Source organism: Nelumbo nucifera, chromosome 4 (genome assembly GCF_055504915.1).
Source record: "Nelumbo nucifera cultivar China Antique chromosome 4, China Antique-T2T, whole genome shotgun sequence".
Lineage (NCBI taxonomy): Eukaryota > Viridiplantae > Streptophyta > Magnoliopsida > Proteales > Nelumbonaceae > Nelumbo > Nelumbo nucifera.
The window spans coordinates 14,323,970-14,344,817 of NC_142652.1; the positions used below are offsets into that span (position 1 = coordinate 14,323,970).

Below are 20,848 nucleotides of genomic sequence, written 5' to 3' on the forward strand. Positions count from 1 at the left end.
TAAGTTTACCGGATCCTTCCGGCCTGCCTTTAATGCAGAAGGATCCGATGCGAATTTAATCTTATCCTCCAAAATATTATAAAAGTGCTCTATCAATTATTCTCATACCACTTATCTCTTTTCTGGTTTCTTATGAAAATTATTTATCTTTTTTCTTATTTTTTTATTTTTTTAATTCTAAAAACAAACAAAATAACTCAAATGATCAATCAACTCTAAGAGTTTTAACACTCCTCATTAAAACACCATTAACTATTTCTCTCTTTCTCTCTCTTCTTTTCCATTGTTTTGTTAATAATCTTTCCTCATTATTATGTCATTAACTCTCTCCTTCAATAGCACTACTTTTTTTCTCATCTTTATATATATATTTCAATTTAACTATATACTAGGACCTGTGAGATGCACAAGCTTTATTTATTCTCAAAATCAAAGATGGATATTGTTGCCAATCAAAATGGGTCGAGGGCAAAACTATGAATTCGCTCCCAAGCCGAGGTGTCACTAAATGGGCCAAGGTTTGAGGTGGCTAAGGATTAATAGGTCGGTCCTGCAAGGGATGAAGGAAGACATTAGGGGCCTCAGGTTGGTGCCCAAGGCCGAGACTTTGACTCTCAAGTTAGTACTAGGAGGGGTGTAAGGTGGACGAGGCCTGAGGTGGGAACACTCAAGCGAGGTCACAAAGGAGAATAAGCACTCAAGTGTTTGTTCTTGAGTTCAAGTTTCAGTCCTTTACCTTGAGGGGGTCACCTCCTATTTATACTTGACGCTGCCTAGAGGTAGGTGAGCTTGGACAGCCTAGATGCGGTCTGTACGCAGGGAGCGTGGCCATCCGAGGCTGCCAAGTGACTCAACGCCATTGGTTCCGGAAAGCCTGCCTAGCTCTGCCCTACGCATGCCCTGATTGGGTCCGCTCTGGGTGCCGCCGCCTAACATGTGCCAATCCCCTATTGGAGTGGGCCACATGCGCCTACATTAGATATATTATTGCGCTAATTAAAATGTAATTAAGAGTAAAGATTAATTATATTAAAATTGAGATCAAGGATATATTATTGCACTAAAAATTAATTAACCATAATAAAAATAATTTAGTAAGTCACTTAAATAAAATGAAAATAACTATTAATTATTGTTATTGATAAAATATTTTTATTAATATAATAAAATAATTTAATTAATAAAAGGAATAAGATAAATTAAAAATTAATAGAAAAACTAATAGAAAATTATCTAACAATTATTGGTTTTATAATTAAATTTTATTAATTTAAAACCAACTTAAGTTCCACTAAAAAATAAAAATTTATATAGTTAATTAAATTTCATAAGGAATTTAAATTTAATAAAAAATTAATATAACTAAATAAATTCAATTGTTACTAATTTCAAAAATTAATAAAAATATTAGTTTTAAACATAGTTTAATTATTTTAAAATCAATTTAAATCTCATTTAAAAATAAGGAAAATTATAAAAACCTTTTTGGGTTTTTTAACAATCATATGAAACTCCCTAGTGTTTTGACCTTAACAAAAACCTCCCCTATTGTTTTGAAAAAGGTGCAGATACCTTTCATTAGTCAACATTCCAAATAAAAAATATTGATGTAATGCATTAATTTTACTTCACTTCAACCTTCTTACATTTGTCCAAGAAGAGTAAGGAGAATTATTCTTTGAAAGTTGCCTAGCAAAATAGATTAGTGGAAAGTAGAGTAGAAACTTTAAATTATGTATGATAATGCATTAATAGTGGTAAGGGTATTTTGGTAACTTTAATGTCTTTGTTACCGAAGAGCTAAGGAAAAGGAGGTTTTTGCACTTTTTTTCTCAAAACTATATGAAAGGCCTTTGTTAGGGTCAAAACACAAAGGTGGTTTACAGAATTGTTATAAGAAGATGTTTTTTTTATAATTTTACCTAAAAATAATAATAAATCAATAAAAATTAACATTAAGACACAATAATAATAATACAAATTTATCTAGAGAATAGGAAATTGGCCACTCTCACCAAAGCACAACTTAGATTGCAGTCGGATTAACTAAACATTTAATTGAACTTAGATGGACACCATTTAATTGGAAATGTCATAAAGATCCATCTTTCAATTTTGCTGATAAATAAAGCCCATGTGTCACGCGGGTCCTGACTAATAATTTTTTACAGGTGATATAACATTACAATAACAAGTAATTTACAAACTACTCAATACAAGCAAAGGGCTGCCCACCCCCCAAATACAAACTATTCAATACAAGCAATCATATTACAATTCCTTAGAATATATTTATACACAACTAGTTGAAGTCATTACCAGGCCAAAGTTCAGGGGATGTGAATTGAGAGAATCTAACAATCTCTGCATCACATAAGATTAGAATGTCCATTGATTATCCTTTGCAATAAGAATAGCTTTCCAAATTGCTCTAAATTCAGCCACCACCAGATCCTTCAATGTACCTCCTATACCACCTAAAGCCATAATAAAATTCTTGTTACAATGAAAATATTATATATTGTTATTAATAAACTATACTTAAAATGACTTTAATATTGGTAACTCCTTTGGCATCAATATATACATATACGGACTCAAGAAGTTGAGTACCCGATTTGAATCCAATTATCCCAGATTTGGATGTTAGAACTTGTATTGAATTGAAATTTGAGTTTAATAGGTGAAGGAACAATTTAGCTCCAAATCCAACCAGCCAGTTGGCATCTTGCATAGAAACGATTGAGGGGTGAAGGAATCATTCCGATTACAGCCCTAGTATAAAAATGATTGAGGGGTGGCGGATCTATATATGATCCAACTATGAACTGGTCAAATTCAGATCAACAAATCAACTATAAAAATGATTACAGTCCTATTTCTATTTTGCATCTCTCTTGTGTCTAGTCCTTTTTTGCCAAAGAAAGGCTATTCATTCATTCAAAGATGCTTAGATTACATCCCCTTTGTAAGGAGGATTTGAGAAAATCAGACACTAAAGATTAAATGTAAACACAAGAGACTTGAAAGAGCTCTTTCTTGGCAATAAATGGGCAAGAAAGTTTGGTGGATGTCTCCACCAGGGATACACACAGTGGTTTGGTTTCTAAATTTCAAAAAAACCAAACCAAAAGCATAAACCAAATTTAAAACTATTCCAAACTGAACCAAACCATTTCTAAGTTCAAACCAGACCAAACCATCAATTTCAATTTGATTCAATTCAATTAGACAGTATGGACCGTATAATGAATACCCCTAGGCTCCAAATAGCCAAATTTCTCTATAGCAGGTAGGGATTGTATGCACCCAAAGAAAAAGTCCACTTGGTTCGCTTTGGAATCGAAATTAAAACTAGAATTGGAATTAGATTTGCCTATTCCCATGTCCTCTTTGGTTCAAACGGAAATCAGAATTGAAATTGGAACTAGATGGAATGACTTGGTCGACAGGATAAATATCAAAGTCAAGAGATAGTTCAGTTTAATCAATTTGCAGTTGGCTCTGAGGTAAACCAAAACCCAATCCAGTCTTTCACGTTAAATAATTACCATGTCGATCATTCAATCATATAAAATAAACGTGAGCACGTTAAACAACTGCTATTTTGATCATTCAATCTGATAAATAAACTTGAAACGTCAACACGTTAAGACATCCAACGAGCCCGTCTCACGGTACATGCGCATTTTTTGTTTGTATATTCAGAGCAGCTTCTTTTGGAAATTGGAACCAATTAGGAAGTAGGAAGCAAGGTGCAGAACCAAACAAGATATATTTTCAGAGGCTATTCTGTAGTTACACAAATTACATTGTCTTGGATTCTGTACAGCATCTCTCTCTCTCTCTCTCTCTCATAAGAAGCTTCTTTGAAGGATCCAAACTAGTTCCTTTCCATCAAAGGAATATGTGCCATGATTTTTTTTCCTGCTATATTGGAGCTACAAACTGTGCAATTTTACAGAAACCAGAGAGGGGGAGGGGGGTGTTAGTGAGTAGAGTTACAAGGAAACAGATGACCTTTTACTTTTCGATGCCCTGTTGCAAGTACTGTATCAAATCATAGCCGGCAGTTGTCCACTTGTTGTAGGCATCAACGCATGTGCGAATCATAAAATTGGCTGCCTCACGTTCGCTCATCTCAGGGTGAAATCTCTTTCGAAGATTACCAATTGGGTCGCCCCTGCTGAAGCAAGGTAGGCCACTGTCGACCATCAACAAAACTGTGTTAATGATACCATCCATATATCGTCGTGCGGCAAGATAACCCTTCACGCACAAGCTGCAAATAGTTGACCATAAGACAGACAATCAAGATAACTATTAAGTTATTCAGATGAAAAACCATCATATGTAGGCCAGTGTATACATCATACATGTTGTGTATACGCATGTGGGTGTGTATGTGTATGTCAGTTTGTGTGCGCATACACGTGTGGAGAGAGAGAGATGTAGTGCAGACTTGCCTTACAAACTCGGTCCAGGTTTCACTTTTCATCACTCCAGATGGGTCAAGCAATTGAGTCATCTCGTGACTAAGCTTAAAGTGGGCACTTTCAAAACGCATATTTCCACCAGGTGAAATTTCAAAGATAAAACCAAAATCAATATGAACAAGCCTTCCCTTACTGCATATAAATAAGTTGGGATTAATTGGAATTTGCATTACCCTATTATAAATGCCAAAAATAAAGATGCCATATAACATGGACCAATATCGACATATCTATTTTTATTTGCTTCTAAAATGTCAAGAAAACGACTCAATCAAGGGGAAAAATATAGTTGGAAGCATTAATTGCCCGTTTGTTTTTATTTGACAATTTAAAGATGCAGAAAGGCACTTATCATAATACTGTGTATAGAAAAACCTACATGTAAGTTGATATGGATTTCTTTAAAATAGTTAATCTACTATAAATATTACTTGTTATGTATGAATGCATGATAAGTACATTTTTGTCATTGTGTGTATGTATGAATTGATGGTGGATTTGAGCACAATCCCCAGACTAAAGAAAAAAAAGCACCATGACTATACTGATAAAAAAGTAATTTTTTTTTCTCTTGATTGGGACTCTGTTTCATTGATGACATGATGTGCCCAAATAACTACCCTACATTATCAGAGTGAAAAGTAATGCCCATCTACACAGTTTACAGAAGCTAACCTGGTAGAAGTAATAGTTTCTTGTGTATGGATAAAGGTGCAACTTGGGCAGGCTGTGAATTTGGTTAAAATTTGAAGGGGCCAACCTGAGGACTCAGGCCCCGTGCAGTATCAATTCTTCAAATCAGATGCCAATTTGCACTCCTATGTATGGCCCCCCTAGTCAGACTTGAAGTAACCCTAAAATCTCGAGAAAAGCAACCATACAATAGTATATCTTAGATATAAATAAGGCAATATGAAGCCACATGGAATGAAATCATTTCAGTTTAGTTATTCATAATATTTTAATACATTATCCCTTCATCTAAATGGACCTCCCAAAAGCATTAGTTCATTACCTAAATGGAACCATCCACGGGATGTTAACAAAAATAATTAGATGAGTTATATCTCTAGAAAACCAAAAATAACCTCATTTTTGTTCTTATTAAAGTTGCCATCATCAGTTTATCTTTCATGAATTTTGCACCTAAAATGATTTCATTGCATGTGGGATCTAAATGCCCATAAATTTTCCCAATCTTTCCAACTTTAATGTCCAGTAAACAAAATATTTGGGTAAGGATGAAAGCCTTAGTAAAGCCAACTCTGAATCTTTACTCATGGCTTTTGTGTTGATATTGATATGTATGCATATTTTGAGGATTCTGGCGTAGTTTATAGTTACTCCCTATCATGGAAAATATGATGGAGATTACTTGTCAAAAAGAAGATTGCCATTGTGCCGATCCTTTGGTTGAAGTAAAAGGCTTGCAACAGCATAACCAGCACTGCTAACCATGAAGTTATCACGAGCAGTCTCAAAGCTGGGAGAACCAACAGGCCCAAAGTCCTGTTGAAAAATCTCATATAATCCACCATCAGTGGTTTCACCCATTTGACTTCTGCTCCTTGAATTAGGGACAACCTGTAGATTGAAACCATTATAATAACAGATACGTGTATGAGATGTGATAAACCCCTTTTAAATAATATTCACATATTATAAACTGAAGAAATTAAAAAGATCTGCTTCATTTTTTTCAGCTCTAAACATAAGGATGTGTTTGGTTTGAAAGAAAAGGTAGGGAAACCCATACAAGGTTGTATAGGTTTCCCTAGTTATCTTTCAAACCAAAAACAGCCTAAGGATCTACAACTAACTGGTCTCTGCATTGCTGGACTTCCATTTATATATCATGACTTAATCGTCATGAAAAAACAGCATTTAAGTCTTGGTGTAAAGACAGTTTAGAAGATTTGACGATAAGAATTGATTCTACCTTCATGACTTTCTCTTGTCAAAAATCAACAAAAAAATATGGATTATAATCACAATAGGTTGAGGACAACATCGATTTATTGGTAGAACATATTGGGTACAGACCCAGATAGTCACTTCTTTGACACTACTATACAATCTAACCTTCAACATGATCTTGCCCTAAAATGCTATAGCCTATCTCTCAACTAGGATACATAATACATATCAGTTCATACCAACAACACTTTACATGCTAAGAGGAAGGTGACAAACATATATTGCACCCTTTAAGTTTAAGCATTAACTCATCCCCTTTACATACAGAGACGAGTTTTTGGAAATAAAATTGGTTACACCTTTATTGGTGATTGCTGTTTTGAAACATTTATTGAATTTATAAAGCAGAAAGATGAAAGAAATTACCTAAATTGCTAACTAATTGTTTCCTATTAGTTAAATGCACATTTCAACCACAAAAATATAGAAATCCCAGGGGAAATAAGAGTATATATGTCGTACATAGTATATTGCATCCATGATGTATGCTTTCTGTGATCTTGCACAAATATATTATTTTTAATTTAAGTAAGCACATATCCTAATCAAGTTTTCTGCAAATATAATTCATACAATTCTGATTTCATTGCATTAGTACAACTTAAAATGATGATAATCTTGTGGAAGTTTAACTTCCAAACCTTAAAATGCAGTACAGCTTATTTTATAATTGAACTTGCACTATCTATTCTAGTTGTATGCTTAGGTTATCGCATGATTCTTCATTATGTCTTCATACCTGAATTACCATTCCCAAAACAGCATGCAAGTTTCTTATGCTTCACACAATGTTTCCATGGTTTATAAACCTCTATAAGATTGGTTTCAACTTTATGAAAAATATCCACTTCAGAAATGACCCAAATTTAGACCAACAATCAAGTTTAGAGTCTCAAGCCCAGGAGAAGGAATTCTTATTAACGTATCAAACTAAAGTTCAAAACATACTCCCCTTGAAACCTGTGTAGCACCACTTTAATAGGTCAATTGTTAGAAATGTCAATTTGAAAGCCTGTTGCATGTCAATGTCCAACATCTTAGGTTTCATTTAATTAAGGGCTTAAGTGTTATATCTAGAGATTTACATTCTGCTCAAGGATTTAGTTGAAGCATCAAAAAGCAAAAAGAAAAATGGATGGGTAAGTGGAATATGTATAATAAGAACATAAGAGAAATTAGTTTCACCTCAATTATCCCTCTCTCAGGACCAGTTGGGAGAACACCATATGGAAACAAGTAGAGATTAAGTCCAACTGCTCCAAAAACATCCCTAAGAAGTGATATCACTTGGAGAGCAAGCACATCTTGTCGACAATCATCTCCTACCTATAAAAGAAAGAAATATAGTTTATGTTGATATTTCAACACTATAGACACATATTAATCATCAAAACTAGCAAAATACAAATATACTCATTATAAAGGAAAAAAAGAAATTCTAAAGAAGTGAACACCTAATTCTGCTATATCCAAGCATCCACTAGTTCAAGGTCAACATTTATCAGGACAGGGTTTTTATGGTAAACTAAAAATTTTATGAAGAAAATAAAGAGAAGGATACAGCGAAGAAGAATTAAGATGCTCAATCAAAAGGAGTCCCTAAACAAAATACAACACACTCAGCCCTCTCATCCCTAAAGCAAAAATCTACATTATATACAACATGTGAATTGGCTACACCCTACCACCCAACTAGCGACCTTCACAGGAAAAGCTCAAACCTCACCAAAATCACCAATAACAGAAGATAACCATTATAAACTTTGAACCTCACGACCAGACCTAAACTTCCTGTCGTCTACCCCTACTTCCCTCCCTCTCCTCTTAACACTCTTGGGTAAATTTGTCCACCAACTTGGACAGCCCAATCACTTCCTTGGAGAGAAATGCATCTTTATTCTTCTTACCCCTCCCTCTAAAAATACCAGGTTCCTCCAACCTCTTGGTCCCTACCTCAGTATCTACCTCACTGTCCATTCCTATTGAGTCCTCTCCCATCTTATCCTTCACCTTAATGGATGAATTCCTTCCCTTCCTTTCCTCTTCCTCAGCCTTCTAAAAGTATTTTCAGCAACTGCTATTTTATCTAATGGGAAGAAACCACTTACCTTGTGCACTTCATCCAACAGAACGCCAGGCCCATCCTCTTCAGACTCCATCTCAGCATTTCCTCACTCCTCCCTCTCCTGGACCTTAGCCATGTCAGCCTCCTTTCCAAGGAAACATCTACGGGAAGAGGACAAGTTCTATATTTCCGGAGCTTGGTTGGAGTGGAGACACCACCCCCATTGAAACATCCATCTCTTCATTCATTTCCATGGGGCTACACATGAATGTTTGAACTAACCATATCCTGCACTGACTCACCAGGCACAACACCTTCAGCTGCCAACTCAGAAATTGAGAAGGCAACAAAAGCTTGTTGAGAAAGTCCATTTTTTCTATTTGGTAGTTTTGTGATTTACTTATCAGGGGGGGCAAATATGAAATGTCCGCTTTCCCTATTATGCAGTATCTTAAGAAGTATTAATACGGTCTTCTCCTTTTCTCATTCCTTCTCCTTCAGTCAAAATTTTCTTTCTGATTTCTTGTGCACATCCAATAACTTGGTATTAGAGTAAGCCTTGGTTTCATCTGCAATTGGTTACAGCTCATCAAAGAGCCTATTGATTAGAGATGATCGTTTCTGCCTGGACCCACATTGCCTGACCTATTGATTAGAGATATCCAGGCCTGGGTACAAGATTTTTCTTCCAAGGCCCACCTCAAGCACCAATATAACGTGGGCTGGGCCCAGTACCTAAAATCTAAGGCATACTTTTGTCCATTAATTTTTTATTCTTTATTTTGCTGCTGATTGTATTGTATGACCAGGGATATTCTGGGTCACTTTACTCGGTTATATATATATATATATATATATATATATAGATAGATAGATAGATAGATAGATAGATAGATAGATAGATAGATAGATAGATAGATAGATAGAGATAGATAGATAGATAGATAGATAGATAGATAGAGAGAGAGAGAGAGAGAGAGAGAGAGAGAGAGATAGAAATTAGAAATACAACCTGGTACCTTGTATATATATATATTAATATATGCATAATAAGATTTTAGTGGATGAGATACTCAGGAGGTTATTGGCTCCTTAATGGCTGAAGCTGAAGTTGGGTTGACTAATATACCTTGGAATATTTTATGACTTAACTATTTTATCTACCAGAAGACAAAGCAGTAAGCCATTCAGTTCAGACACTTCATCCATTATCAAATGGTCCCTTACTCTTTTTTCCTCTTTCAATCATATCTTTATTTCTTGCTGATTTCTTGTGCACATTGAACAAAGCCATACCACCAATGTGCCACCAGCTTCCACATGATGCCTATAGAAGCCTTAACATCCATCACCAACAGCCAAGCAGAAGATATCTTAGAAACCTCCAGCCTCAATGCCAGGAGTGAGAAGGAAACTCTCCTCTTCAATCTGGAGCTCCTTCTAATACACCTTCACCATTGCTCTTCATAGAATTCCTTTAAACTTCTTCAAATTATACTCACATATTTGTTGGGCCTTTAGATGTTGTGGGCCTGTAATACATGTTGAAATAATTTAGTTATTTGTGTTAGGGTCTGTTTGGCTAGTTAAAGCGTTTTTTATTTCAATTTTTTATTTCTGTTATGTCTGTTATTGTACTCACTTACAGCAGGGGCACAAGGGTTTTTTCCCTTCTTATTTCTGCCGCCCTATATAATATAATAAAGCTGGCGCCGCCAGTACTGTTCCATTGCCAATCTCTTCTCTTCTCTTCTTCTTCTTCTCTTCTCTTCTCCTTCTCTTATTTCTGGCCGGCCTCACTGTCAAGATGGTATCAGAGCGGGAATACTGACTGAGAGAACAGATCGAACAAGCTTCCTTCCTTCTCCAACTTGCTGAATCTGGGCAGAACAGAGAGCTGAATCTGGGCGGAACAGAGATCTGAATCTGGGCTGAAGAAAACAGACCCTAACACAAATAACTAAATTATTTCAACAATACATCTTAGGAATTACCAGACCACTGCAACAGGAACTAATGCCCCTGACTCATTTCCCAACTTAACCATCGAATTGAGTTGACTCTGGCCCTTTTTGAGTCTGCTGCCTTGTTGGCTCAATTACTCAGTCTATCAAAACTCTGAAGCACTACACCAAACACCATTTTGAAGCTGACTTAATTCAAAGTTCCATTGCTCTCACCGCTTCCCATTACCTTGAAAAAGAGCTATAGAAGTCAGGGGTAAAATGGCCTTGACTCCTACCACAACACCACTCAAAGAAGACATATCCTTCTACCATTCATTAGAAGTTACATTTTTCTTTTTTTCTTCATTGGGGTGATGAGACTCAGGCTACTCCATGAGCCCCATATTCATATTGATTCCAGGAGACTTCTATGTTTCTTAATATTATTCTCATTAACATAACTTCTGGTTAGCAATCAAAATAAGGCTGCGTTTTGGTTTGATACAAAATAAGAGAAAAACAGAAAGTTGAGGGAAAGTTCTTAAGGAATTCTGCCTAAATGTTGAAAATTAATGGAAAGTAATAATAAGTCAAAACAATTTTCAGAGTGCACAAGCACATTAATGGTTGAGAGAAAAACTTCAAAAATATGATTCTTAGATCTGAAAACACTGGGTAAAATTGATTTCTCATTAGCTGTATAGCATTTTGTAGCAAATCCTTTTGAGAAAAGTCATGACCCATAGGAAAGGTCCATGCTTCAGAGTCCAGGATGAACATATCATTCCACTAGATGCTGAGATCACCAAATAGTTTAGCTGACACCTTGTGATAAGACATAAGAGAAGCCACTATATCATACTTGGTAAGAATTCTATGTTGTAATGTGGTTTTTCTGGCTTTTTATATGTTGTTGGGACTCATCCCAGACTGGGTTTAGCCAGGATATCTTCTTGTACCTTGTTTTCCTCTCCTTAATAAAGGTTGTCCTGTTACCAATCCAGAGATAAGCAAGAAAAAAAGGAAAAGATTACCTTGAAGATGCAAGCTTGGGGTTTAATATCATTGAGATCCCCATCCCTATCTACTACATTAAATGTAATCATAATAGGAACTTTAGCTGCTGACTGTAGGGGAATTCCACTATCCACCTGAATGCCTCGAACTAGTTTACCAGGAGCAGTAGGTAGGTAAAGATCTTCCCCATCCACTTCAATTTTTTCCAGCTCCCTGTTATGGCAAGAAAACTATCACTAACCTCAGATGAAAAAGGAAGAATCTTTAAATAAGTCCAACATTAAAATACATCACAAGGAAATTTTACCTTCGGATACCAGCTCTGCGTTCTTCCTTTGGAAGTGGGTAGAGTACACCAGAAATAGATGTGACTTTATCAAAAAAGTTAAATTCTCTTTGAAAAATGTCACAGGCATTTGGAGTGAAACTATCAATAATCCGTTGCCTAACAACAGGTAGTAGTGCTAGAAATGCACTATTCTGAAATGACAAAAGGTATATATGAGAAAGCACTGGATGATATAGATCTCAGAAATTCAGTCATCCAAGTAGAAATCAATCATGCATCTATGAATTAATGGGAACCATTATGTCAAGGACACATTCAACAGTTCTAAGCCACCAGCTGTAACACTATGGATGCAACCACATCCTCTACATGATAACTATTGTTTTAGTTATACGTTAACTCTTTTACCAATATCTTTCCTTTTTTTAGATGTTTTAGAATAGGAAGAAAAATATGTTATGAGGAGCAACTGAAATAAATGATCAAATAAAAAGAAAGAACATAAAGAAATAGAAAGTACAAAGACAAATTACATGCATCACCTTCTCCCCCCAAAGCAGAAAAGAGAGTTAACCTGAATGCTGCTCTCTCCCAATATATTAACTCCCCTCTAACAAGAGAATCTTCAGGAGGATTCGCTGGTTTTTGGACTCAACAGAACTAGGAGTTCATGCTAATGCCAAAGATCTTTCTCCCCGAATGTGACAACATAGCTGTGTTGTCTCAAACAGACCCTGGATTTTTTCTCCAGATTTTTCTATCCACCAAATCAAGTATGTTGGATGCCTCTAACATTTCAAAGAAGAGAAGCATGTTCTCAGTCTCCATTCCCAAAAGTGCTCCATCATGAAAGCTAAATTACTGTAGCCGAAATAGCAGAAAAGAGAAGAAGAAGAAGAAGAGATGCAGGAATGTCGAACTCGACTACTCAGTCGACAGTACTATTATTTATATTATGGTGTAGTACAATGATACAGGAAGTTACTAGAATGCCCCTGATTAGTGATGGGACACCCAGACAACTTAAAACATTAAACAGGATTAGGCCCATTAACAAAGGCCCAGTACAGGACAACTTAAACTTAAGTATAGGCTAATAAGAACTCTTATCAGCCGAATACTCATACATACAAAGACTTCAATCCAACACTCCCCCTCAAGCTAAGCATGGATATCAATCATGTTTAGCTTGCCAAGCATGTCCCTAAACTTTGCTGCTGCCAGCCCTTTAGTCAGTACATCCGCAATTTGCATCTCAGATGGAGTATAAGGCACACAGAGTTCACCCGAGACAATTCTTTCTCTAACAAAGTGCCGATCAATCTCAATATGTTTTGTCCTGTCATGCTGCACAGGATTGTTGGCAATGTTGATGGCAGCTTTATTGTCACAATACAGCCTGAGAGGACCTTCAGCCTTAATGCCAAGTTCATTAAGAAGAGTTCTGAGCCATAAGAGTTCAGCAACCCCATGGGCCATAGCTCGATACTCTACTTCTGCACTTGATCTAGCCACTACATTCTGCTTCTTACTGCGCCATGTGACCAGGTTTCCTCCCACAAATGTACAGTAACCCGAGGTTGACTTCCTGTCTCCAATAGACCCAGCCCAATCTGCATCAGTGTAGGCTTCAATTTCAATTCTATTGTTTTTCCTGAAGAGAATTCCCTTCCCTGGGCAAGTCTTCAAGTACCTGAGAATCCTTTCAACTGCTTTCATATGAGGAATCTTTGGAGAGTGCATAAATTGACTGACAACATGCACAGCATAAGCAATATCTGGCCAAGTGAGGGATAAGTATATCAGCTTCCCTACCAATTTTTGGTATCTCTCTTTATCATAGTAGTCTTCCCCTACTGATTCCTGCAGGCCATGGTTCCGTTCCATTAGAGTATCTGCTGGCCTACACCCCATCATGCTTGTTTCCTCTAGGAGGTCAAGAACATACTTCCGTTGACATATGTAGATTCCCTCTCTTGAGCTGGCAACTTCAATCCCAAGAAAATATCTCAAATGACCCAAGTCTTTGATCTCAAATTCAGAAGCTAGAAACTCCTTCAGCCTTTTTATCTCTTCCAAGTCATTCCCAGTAATTACCATATCATCCACATAAACAATGAGTGCAGTAAGTTTGCTATCCTGTCTCCTTATGAACAAGGTATGGTCTGCACCACTCTGAGTGTACCCCACTTTCTTCATGGCCCCACAGAGCCTCTCAAACCATGCACGGGGAGATTGCTTCAACCCATATAATGCTTTCCTCAGTTTGCACACCTTTCTACTAAAGTCATAGCCTGGTGGAGGTTCCATAAATACCTCTTCATGAAGGTCACCATTTAAGAAGGCATTCTTCACATCTAGCTGATGAAGTTCCCATGAAAAATTTGCTGCTAGTGACAATAGAACCCGAATTGTGTTGAGCTTTGCTACCGGGGCAAAGGTTTCTTTGTAGTCAATCCCTTCTTTCTGAGTAAACCCCTTTGCCACAAGTCTGGCCTTGTACCTTTCAATGGACCCGTCCTCCCTGTGCTTTACAGTAAACACCCACTTGCACCCAACAGTGGTCTTCCCCTCTGGCAGATCCACTAATTCCCAAGTTCTTGCTTTCATTAGGGCTTTCATCTCTTCATTCATAGCTTCTTTCCACCTTGGATCAGACACAGCCTCTGAGTACCTAGAAGGAACACGCACAGAGGAAAGAGCAGACACAAAGGAGTGATAGGTAGGAGATAAATGTGAGTAAGAAACAAAATCAGCAATGGGGTGCCGGGTGGTGCAAGAGCGGATAGGCTTACAGAGAGCAATAGGAAGATCCAAATTAGAAGTATGAGAGTTGAAATTACCTTGGATTGTAGAGACAGATTGATCCGAGTCCAACTGGTTGCTGTCATGAGGTTGAGGACCCCTTTTCCTTCTATTGTATGTAAGTATCTCTTTTTGTTGCCTACTGGAGCCTTCAAGAACATCTGCAGCATCAGGAGAGGTAACCGGCACAGTGGGAGCCTCACTGGGTTGACCCGGAATGTCACAACAAGGAGTAGGAGGAGAGGATGGAAGACCCGAGGTAGATAGGGGAACAAAAAAGGAGGGAGAATGAGAATCCTCTTCCATCCCACTAGTCTCCCCCTGAAGAGGATTCTGAGAAGACTGAAAATAGGGTTGAGACTCAAAGAACACCACATCTTTGGTGACATACTTTCTCTTGGAGACAGGGTCATAACACTTGTAACCCTTTTGTGTAGGAGAGTACCCCAAGAATATTCCCTTTGTAGCCTTAGGATCTAGCTTAGTCTTCTTTGGATCCTTCACATGTATGAAACATATACAGCCAAAGACCCGAGGAGGAAGGGGAAAGTCTGGAAGAGTGGGGCACAAAACAGAGAAAGGGGTTTTCATACCCAACACCTTAGATGGCATCCGGTTTATCAGATATGATGCAGAAAGTACAGCTTAAGACTAGTATTGCTTGGGGACTTTGTGTTGGAATAGTAAGGCTCGAGCTGTCTCCAATAGATGTCTATTCTTGCGCTCAACAACTCCATTCTGCTGAGGAGTATAAGCACAGGATGACTGATGTAGTATGCCAGCATCTTCCAGGAATAAGTTCAAGGATTTTTCAAAGTATTCAGCAGCATTGTCTGACCTGAATTGCTTAATCTTCTTATTAAACTGTGTTTCAATCATCTTGCAAAATGCCATGGTTATCCGTGGTACTTCATCCCGTCCTTTTAACAGGTAGATCCATGTACAACGAGAGTAGTGGTCAATAAAACTGATAAAGTACCGGAAGCCATCAAAGGAAACAATGGGTGAAGGGCCCCAGACATCAGAATGAACCAAATCAAAAGGAGCACAAATTTCATTGCTGGAAATTGGATACACAGTTCTACATTGTTTTGACATTTGACATACTTCACAGGTTAGACTCTGACTTGGAATGCCCTTAAACAATTCGGGAAACAACATTTCTAATGAGGAGAAAGACACATGACCTAGCCTAGCATGCCAAAGATGCAGCTTAGCTATTGACTCCACACTTTCCGGATTACTAGCAGCAGATGCTTGTAAGGTTGAGCCGATGTCTGCATCAAGGTAGTAGAGGCCTCCATACTCATGACCACACCCAATCGTTCTCCTTGTCAATCTGTCCTGGAAGACACAATGAGTAGGAAAAAAGGTTATACTACAGTTCAAATTTTTGGTAAGTTTTGAAACAGACAAGAGATTTGAGGTAAGACTGGGAACATGTAAAACTGATTTAAGAGAGAGGTCCTTGCTTAGGTCAACAATTCCCTTTCCAGAGATAGTGGAGAAAGACCCGTCAGCAACTCTCATCTTATCCTGACCAGACAACAAATGATATGAAGAGAATAGGGAAGACATATGTGTCATATGGTCAGTAGCACCGGAATCAATAACCCAAGAAATAGAGTCAATAGAGCCAGTGGCACTGAAGGCAAAGGCTGTACCTGATCTAGCAAGAGATGTAGAAGCAAAAGAATTATTTCTTAGACGGGCTAATGCCCTACTAAGGATCTCAACCTCACTAGCAGAGAAGCCCAATGTACCAGTTCCAGAGGAATCAACAACCTGTCCCATAGGAGAAGAAGACACTGTTGGTGTATTTTGTGAGTTGTCATCATTGTTGCTGGCGACGAAATTCCCACTTGCCGCAGGCCTGTTATCTCTAGAAGAAACATCTCTGGGTATTGAAGACATCTTGACTGCAGCCACTGTGTAGGTGACACTGATTGAGACTAGCCGAAGCAGTTCTGAAGGTTCTGAACCAGTTCTGGAGCAGATCTGATTAGCTGAAATGATCACAGCAGTTTCTGACAGCACTCGACACAGTTTCAGACTTGCCGAGACTGTCACAGTTCTGAAACAGTTCAGTTACAACAGCAAGTAAGGAGTTCTGAGCTGGTAACCGACCTGAAGCTAAGGGTTCTCAACTATTGTGCTATGCAGACTCCACTTGAACTTTGAGTACTGCAACTGTAAAGAGAGTGCCCTTCCTTGCGGCCAATACTAGGACTGCTGACATCAGTCCTCAACTAGGGTTCACAGTGCTGAACAATCTGGAGCTGGCAGCTCCCTAGGTAATCTCACAGCAGTGGTGAGGGGTTTCGGACTGATAACCACCCTGAACTTGGAGCTGTTTGCCACATTGCTATGATGGTAGAAGTGTTCACAGTGCTGGTAGAACACTAGATAGACTTCACTTGGGCTGAACCAAAAACTGCAACAGTTCGGGTACAGTAGTGAGTGAACAGTTCGAGGCTGCAACAGTAGCAAGTGAACAGTGGGCTCTGTAGAAGAAGCTAAGTCTGTGCGAGTCTTGCTGGAGCACCGAAGCTGTAACTGTAGAAGTAGCTAAGCCCCTTTCGGCTAGTGCTAGGACTGCTGAAATCAGTCCTCAACTAGGTCTGTCCTACACAGACCTCTCTTAGTAGCCAAATAACTACTATTTGCTGGAAATAACCTAGTAGGACATCTACTTCTGGGTCTTACTTCCCTTGAGTCCTACAACCAAGAGAAACCCTAGGTTCGAACTTGCTTTACTCTTACACCCCTAGGTCTTCACTACAGCAACCCAGAAAAGGGAGAGAGAAGATGAAAAGACAACAAGAGAAGAGAGTGTGTGCCGGCTGAAACCAGGAAGAAGCTAATGCTCTGATACCATGAAAGCTAAATTACTGTAGCCGAAATAGCAGAAAAGAGAAGAAGAAGAAGAAGAGATGCAGGAATGTCGAACTTGACTACTCAGTCGACAGTACTATTATTTATATTATGGTGTAGTACAATGATATAGGAAGTTACTAGAATGCCCCTGATTAGTGATGGGACACCCAGACAACTTAAAACATTAAACAGGATTAGGCCCATTAACAAAAGCCCAGTACAGGACAACTTAAACTTAAGTATAGGCTAATAAGAACTCTTATCAGCCGAATACTCATACATACAAAGACTTCAATCCAACACATCAGAGAGGATGGAAACTCAACACAGGAGGCATAGTTGTCGAGGTGACACCTAGGTGATGCCTAGGTGAGAAGGCGTTCTTGGAGGGTTGCCTCGCCCAAATGCCTACATATTTATATCTACGACACCACACAATATTTATATTTTTATTCTATGTTATTAATAGTAGTACAATAGATATTATTAGACTAAATTATTCATATTGTGGGTTTATAGTATTAATATTGTGATTCTTATACTAGTTTCTTTTTGTTATTTTCTTATTTGTTTGGGTTCAGTCGAGACACAAGTCAGTGGCATAGTCTTGAACCCTTTAGGACTTTAAAACCTGAATTGACAAGTAAAAAATAACTTGAAGATTTTATCCAATTGAGACAAGAAACCTGTATGTTTCTTTCCTTTCTTATTTTTCTACTCATAAATATGTTGACATTCTATCTATTGATATGGGGTTTGTACTTATTTTAGGAGAAGCATGGTGATTATCAGTTAAAGATCACTACTAATTACTATGAAACCTAGGGATCTAACCTAGGATTTATATATTTTTTATTTTAAAAAACTCATCGCTTAGGCAACAAGGCGCTCCCCTATCACCTAGCTTTGCCTAGGTGCCTTGAAAACTATGACTGGAGGTAGAATTGCTTTTAAAAACTTATACTCAAGCAGTAAAGAACTCAAGTGGAGAAGATGTCATCCCTTCTTGAATGGATGGAATCTTTTCTCCTTTTAGTCCTGGATCTACGTACAAAAATTTGAGAATCAAATTTTTATGGTTTTTCCTGGGTCACCAAAAGTAAATGATTTATTTACTATTTTTCCTCCCTTTTTTCTTTGGGGGGGATGTTTAATTGTTTTCAATTCCCTTCAGCATCTAGACATATAGAACTGTAGTTTGTATCAGAATTGTTTTGAACTAAAACGAATTGGAAGATTAGAAAACCTTCTTATCTAGTTATTCTTGTTTGGGGACAGGTCTTTTGGAGATTTGTGATCTTATGCATCCAGTGTACTAACTAGATGGTAGATTGGCAGTAACTTCTTGAGGAGGGGGGGGGGGGGAGCAATTTTTTTGTGGAGGTCCATTTTGCATTAATAGTTGAAGATGAGAATTGAACAACCAATTGCCCATCTCTGAAGATCAATCTTGCATAATCTCAAAGTGAATTAACAAAAGGAATACACAAACATGAACATACCTTCCCAGCACTTGCTTCTTTCCCTGTTTCTGGAAATGTTTCTCCCTGCCAAAAATATAACATCAAAGCTAATTCAAGCTCAAGCATTCAAATAGCATACACAACAAAGTATTCCAATATATCTTGTCAATAGTGATAACATCAAAGTAGATCCCTGTTAGTTTAAGGGCACACAATAAAAGAAACACCTGTAGATGCCAGATCAAAATGTGGGCAAATATATCACTTCTTTGTGCTGCTCCAAGTAAATATCCTTCTACCAATTTCTGCATGAAAAAATAGAATCTTAGATGAATTAAATCAAATATAAAAAATAAGGAATTCATAGCTGCAACAGTACAATGCCCATAGAAAATGGTCACAGTAATAACACCAATGTGCATCACATGGATAACTCACCCCTTCATCATATCGCAGAGCCTGTACCAATTGTGGCATGAAAAAGGTAACTCGTTCAGGAGGATAGGACTCCAAAACTCTAAGAACATATGCCATGACACGTGGATGACCCTTATATGCAGGAGTAAGAAACTCAAGGGCCTGTGTAATTGAACAAGCAGCCCAATGTGGCAATTGTTGCAAAAGCACTGAATTCTCTTCAACAGCCTTTGGAGTGACAAAAAATGGTAATGCTGCAGGTATGCAGCGAATATCAAATATATGCAACTGCACCAAAAAACAGACCGACATAACTTATAATCAAAAGAATTTGAGAAAAGGGAAAGAAAAGAATGGCCAACAGAAATAATAAATAGTTAAGAAACACCGCCATCTTCAATATGCTGACGAAAGACCTTGAAGCCCACCATGGAGCATGGTTTGCAATACATTTCCTCATTACATTGGGGTGATATGAAATATTTCAAGTATATATTTTTCCTTCATATCACTCATATATCAAGGATATTTGGAATGTTATTGATAAATTAAACATCTGAAATTTAAAATTTTAGAATATTTAATTTTTTGATAATTTGTTAAAATCATTGAAAATTGTTGGGAATCTTTTCCTAAAAGAACACATGGACATTCTTTGATTGATAACAGGCTTTCCATTATGAATGTGGTTCACTAAAGAGCCATTTGATAATGGCTGAAATGGCTGAACTGAAAAACTAATTATTTTGTCTTTTAATGAATAAGTTTTTCAAGGAAGTTGTGGGCTCCTTAATGGCTGAAGCTGAAGCTGGGTAGAATACTGTAGACCTGAATATTTTATTATTTAATTATTTTATCCATTAAAAGATAAACTGATAAAGCAATAAGTCATTCAGTTCAGCAACTTCATCTGTTATCAAGCGGCCCCTAAGTCACTATCATTCAAAAAACGGGGCACACAACTGGAAAAGCGATGACAGTCGGGCACTTGACTAAAAGGGATTTCCGAGAGATGAGTAAGGCTGATCTTGCCATAGCGAAAAAGGTTGGAGAGGTTGCTCTTGAAGGGATTTCTGAGAGGTGCAAATGTAAAACACATCCTTAGGAGAAAGTGGAGGAGGATGAACAAGGGTGTTGTAGACAACTCCATATGTCTGAGAGAAACCCTTGGCCACCAACCTTGCCTTATATCTTTCCACTGAGCCATCAACATGATGCTCAACTGCAAACGTTCACTTGCATCCCATAGGTTTTATTCCCTTAGAAAGGTCCACCAAATTGCACGAGCAATTCTTATGAAGAGTATTATCAAGTTCCTCTAGAATTGCATTTTTCCACTTAGGGGAATTCAAGGCCTCTACAACAGACTTAGGAATAAAAACACTACAAATAGCAGATAAAAAAAAGAATGATAAGAAGGAGATAAGTTGTTATAAGTGGTAAAGTTGTTAATCTGAGAGAAGGAGAAAAGATAGGAAGAAAGCCAAGAGTTCAGA

At 37.6% G+C, this 20,848-nt stretch overlaps 1 protein-coding gene across 5 annotated transcripts in view; it reads right to left on the reverse strand.

The window, feature by feature from the left end:
• Positions 1-3,756: 3,756 nt before the first annotated feature.
• LOC104608021 (phosphatidylinositol 4-kinase alpha 1-like) overlaps positions 3,757-20,848 on the reverse strand; it is a 139,209-nt gene continuing 122,117 nt past the window's right edge. Inside the window, exons 18-27 of one of the 5 annotated variants that reach the window (XR_016085420.1) lie at positions 19,374-19,640; positions 19,163-19,240; positions 18,975-19,019; positions 11,809-11,981; positions 11,519-11,714; positions 7,659-7,799; positions 5,872-6,080; positions 5,172-5,314; positions 4,467-4,628; positions 3,757-4,282 (exon numbers count right to left, since the gene is read on the reverse strand). Coding sequence is in view for 3 of the 5 variants with exons in the window: in XM_010273862.3 (XP_010272164.1) it covers positions 4,024-4,282; positions 4,467-4,628; positions 5,872-6,080; positions 7,659-7,799; positions 11,519-11,714; positions 11,809-11,981; positions 18,975-19,019; positions 19,163-19,240; positions 19,374-19,640 (1,530 nt within the window). In the remaining 2 variants the exon portion in view is untranslated. Of the gene's footprint in view, positions 4,283-4,466; positions 4,629-5,171; positions 5,358-5,871; positions 6,081-7,658; positions 7,800-11,518; positions 11,715-11,808; positions 11,982-18,974; positions 19,020-19,162; positions 19,241-19,373; positions 19,641-20,848 lie in introns of those variants that run through there. The other 4 variants (XM_088902939.1, XM_010273862.3, XR_737043.3 and 1 more) reach the window with 4 other exon arrangements.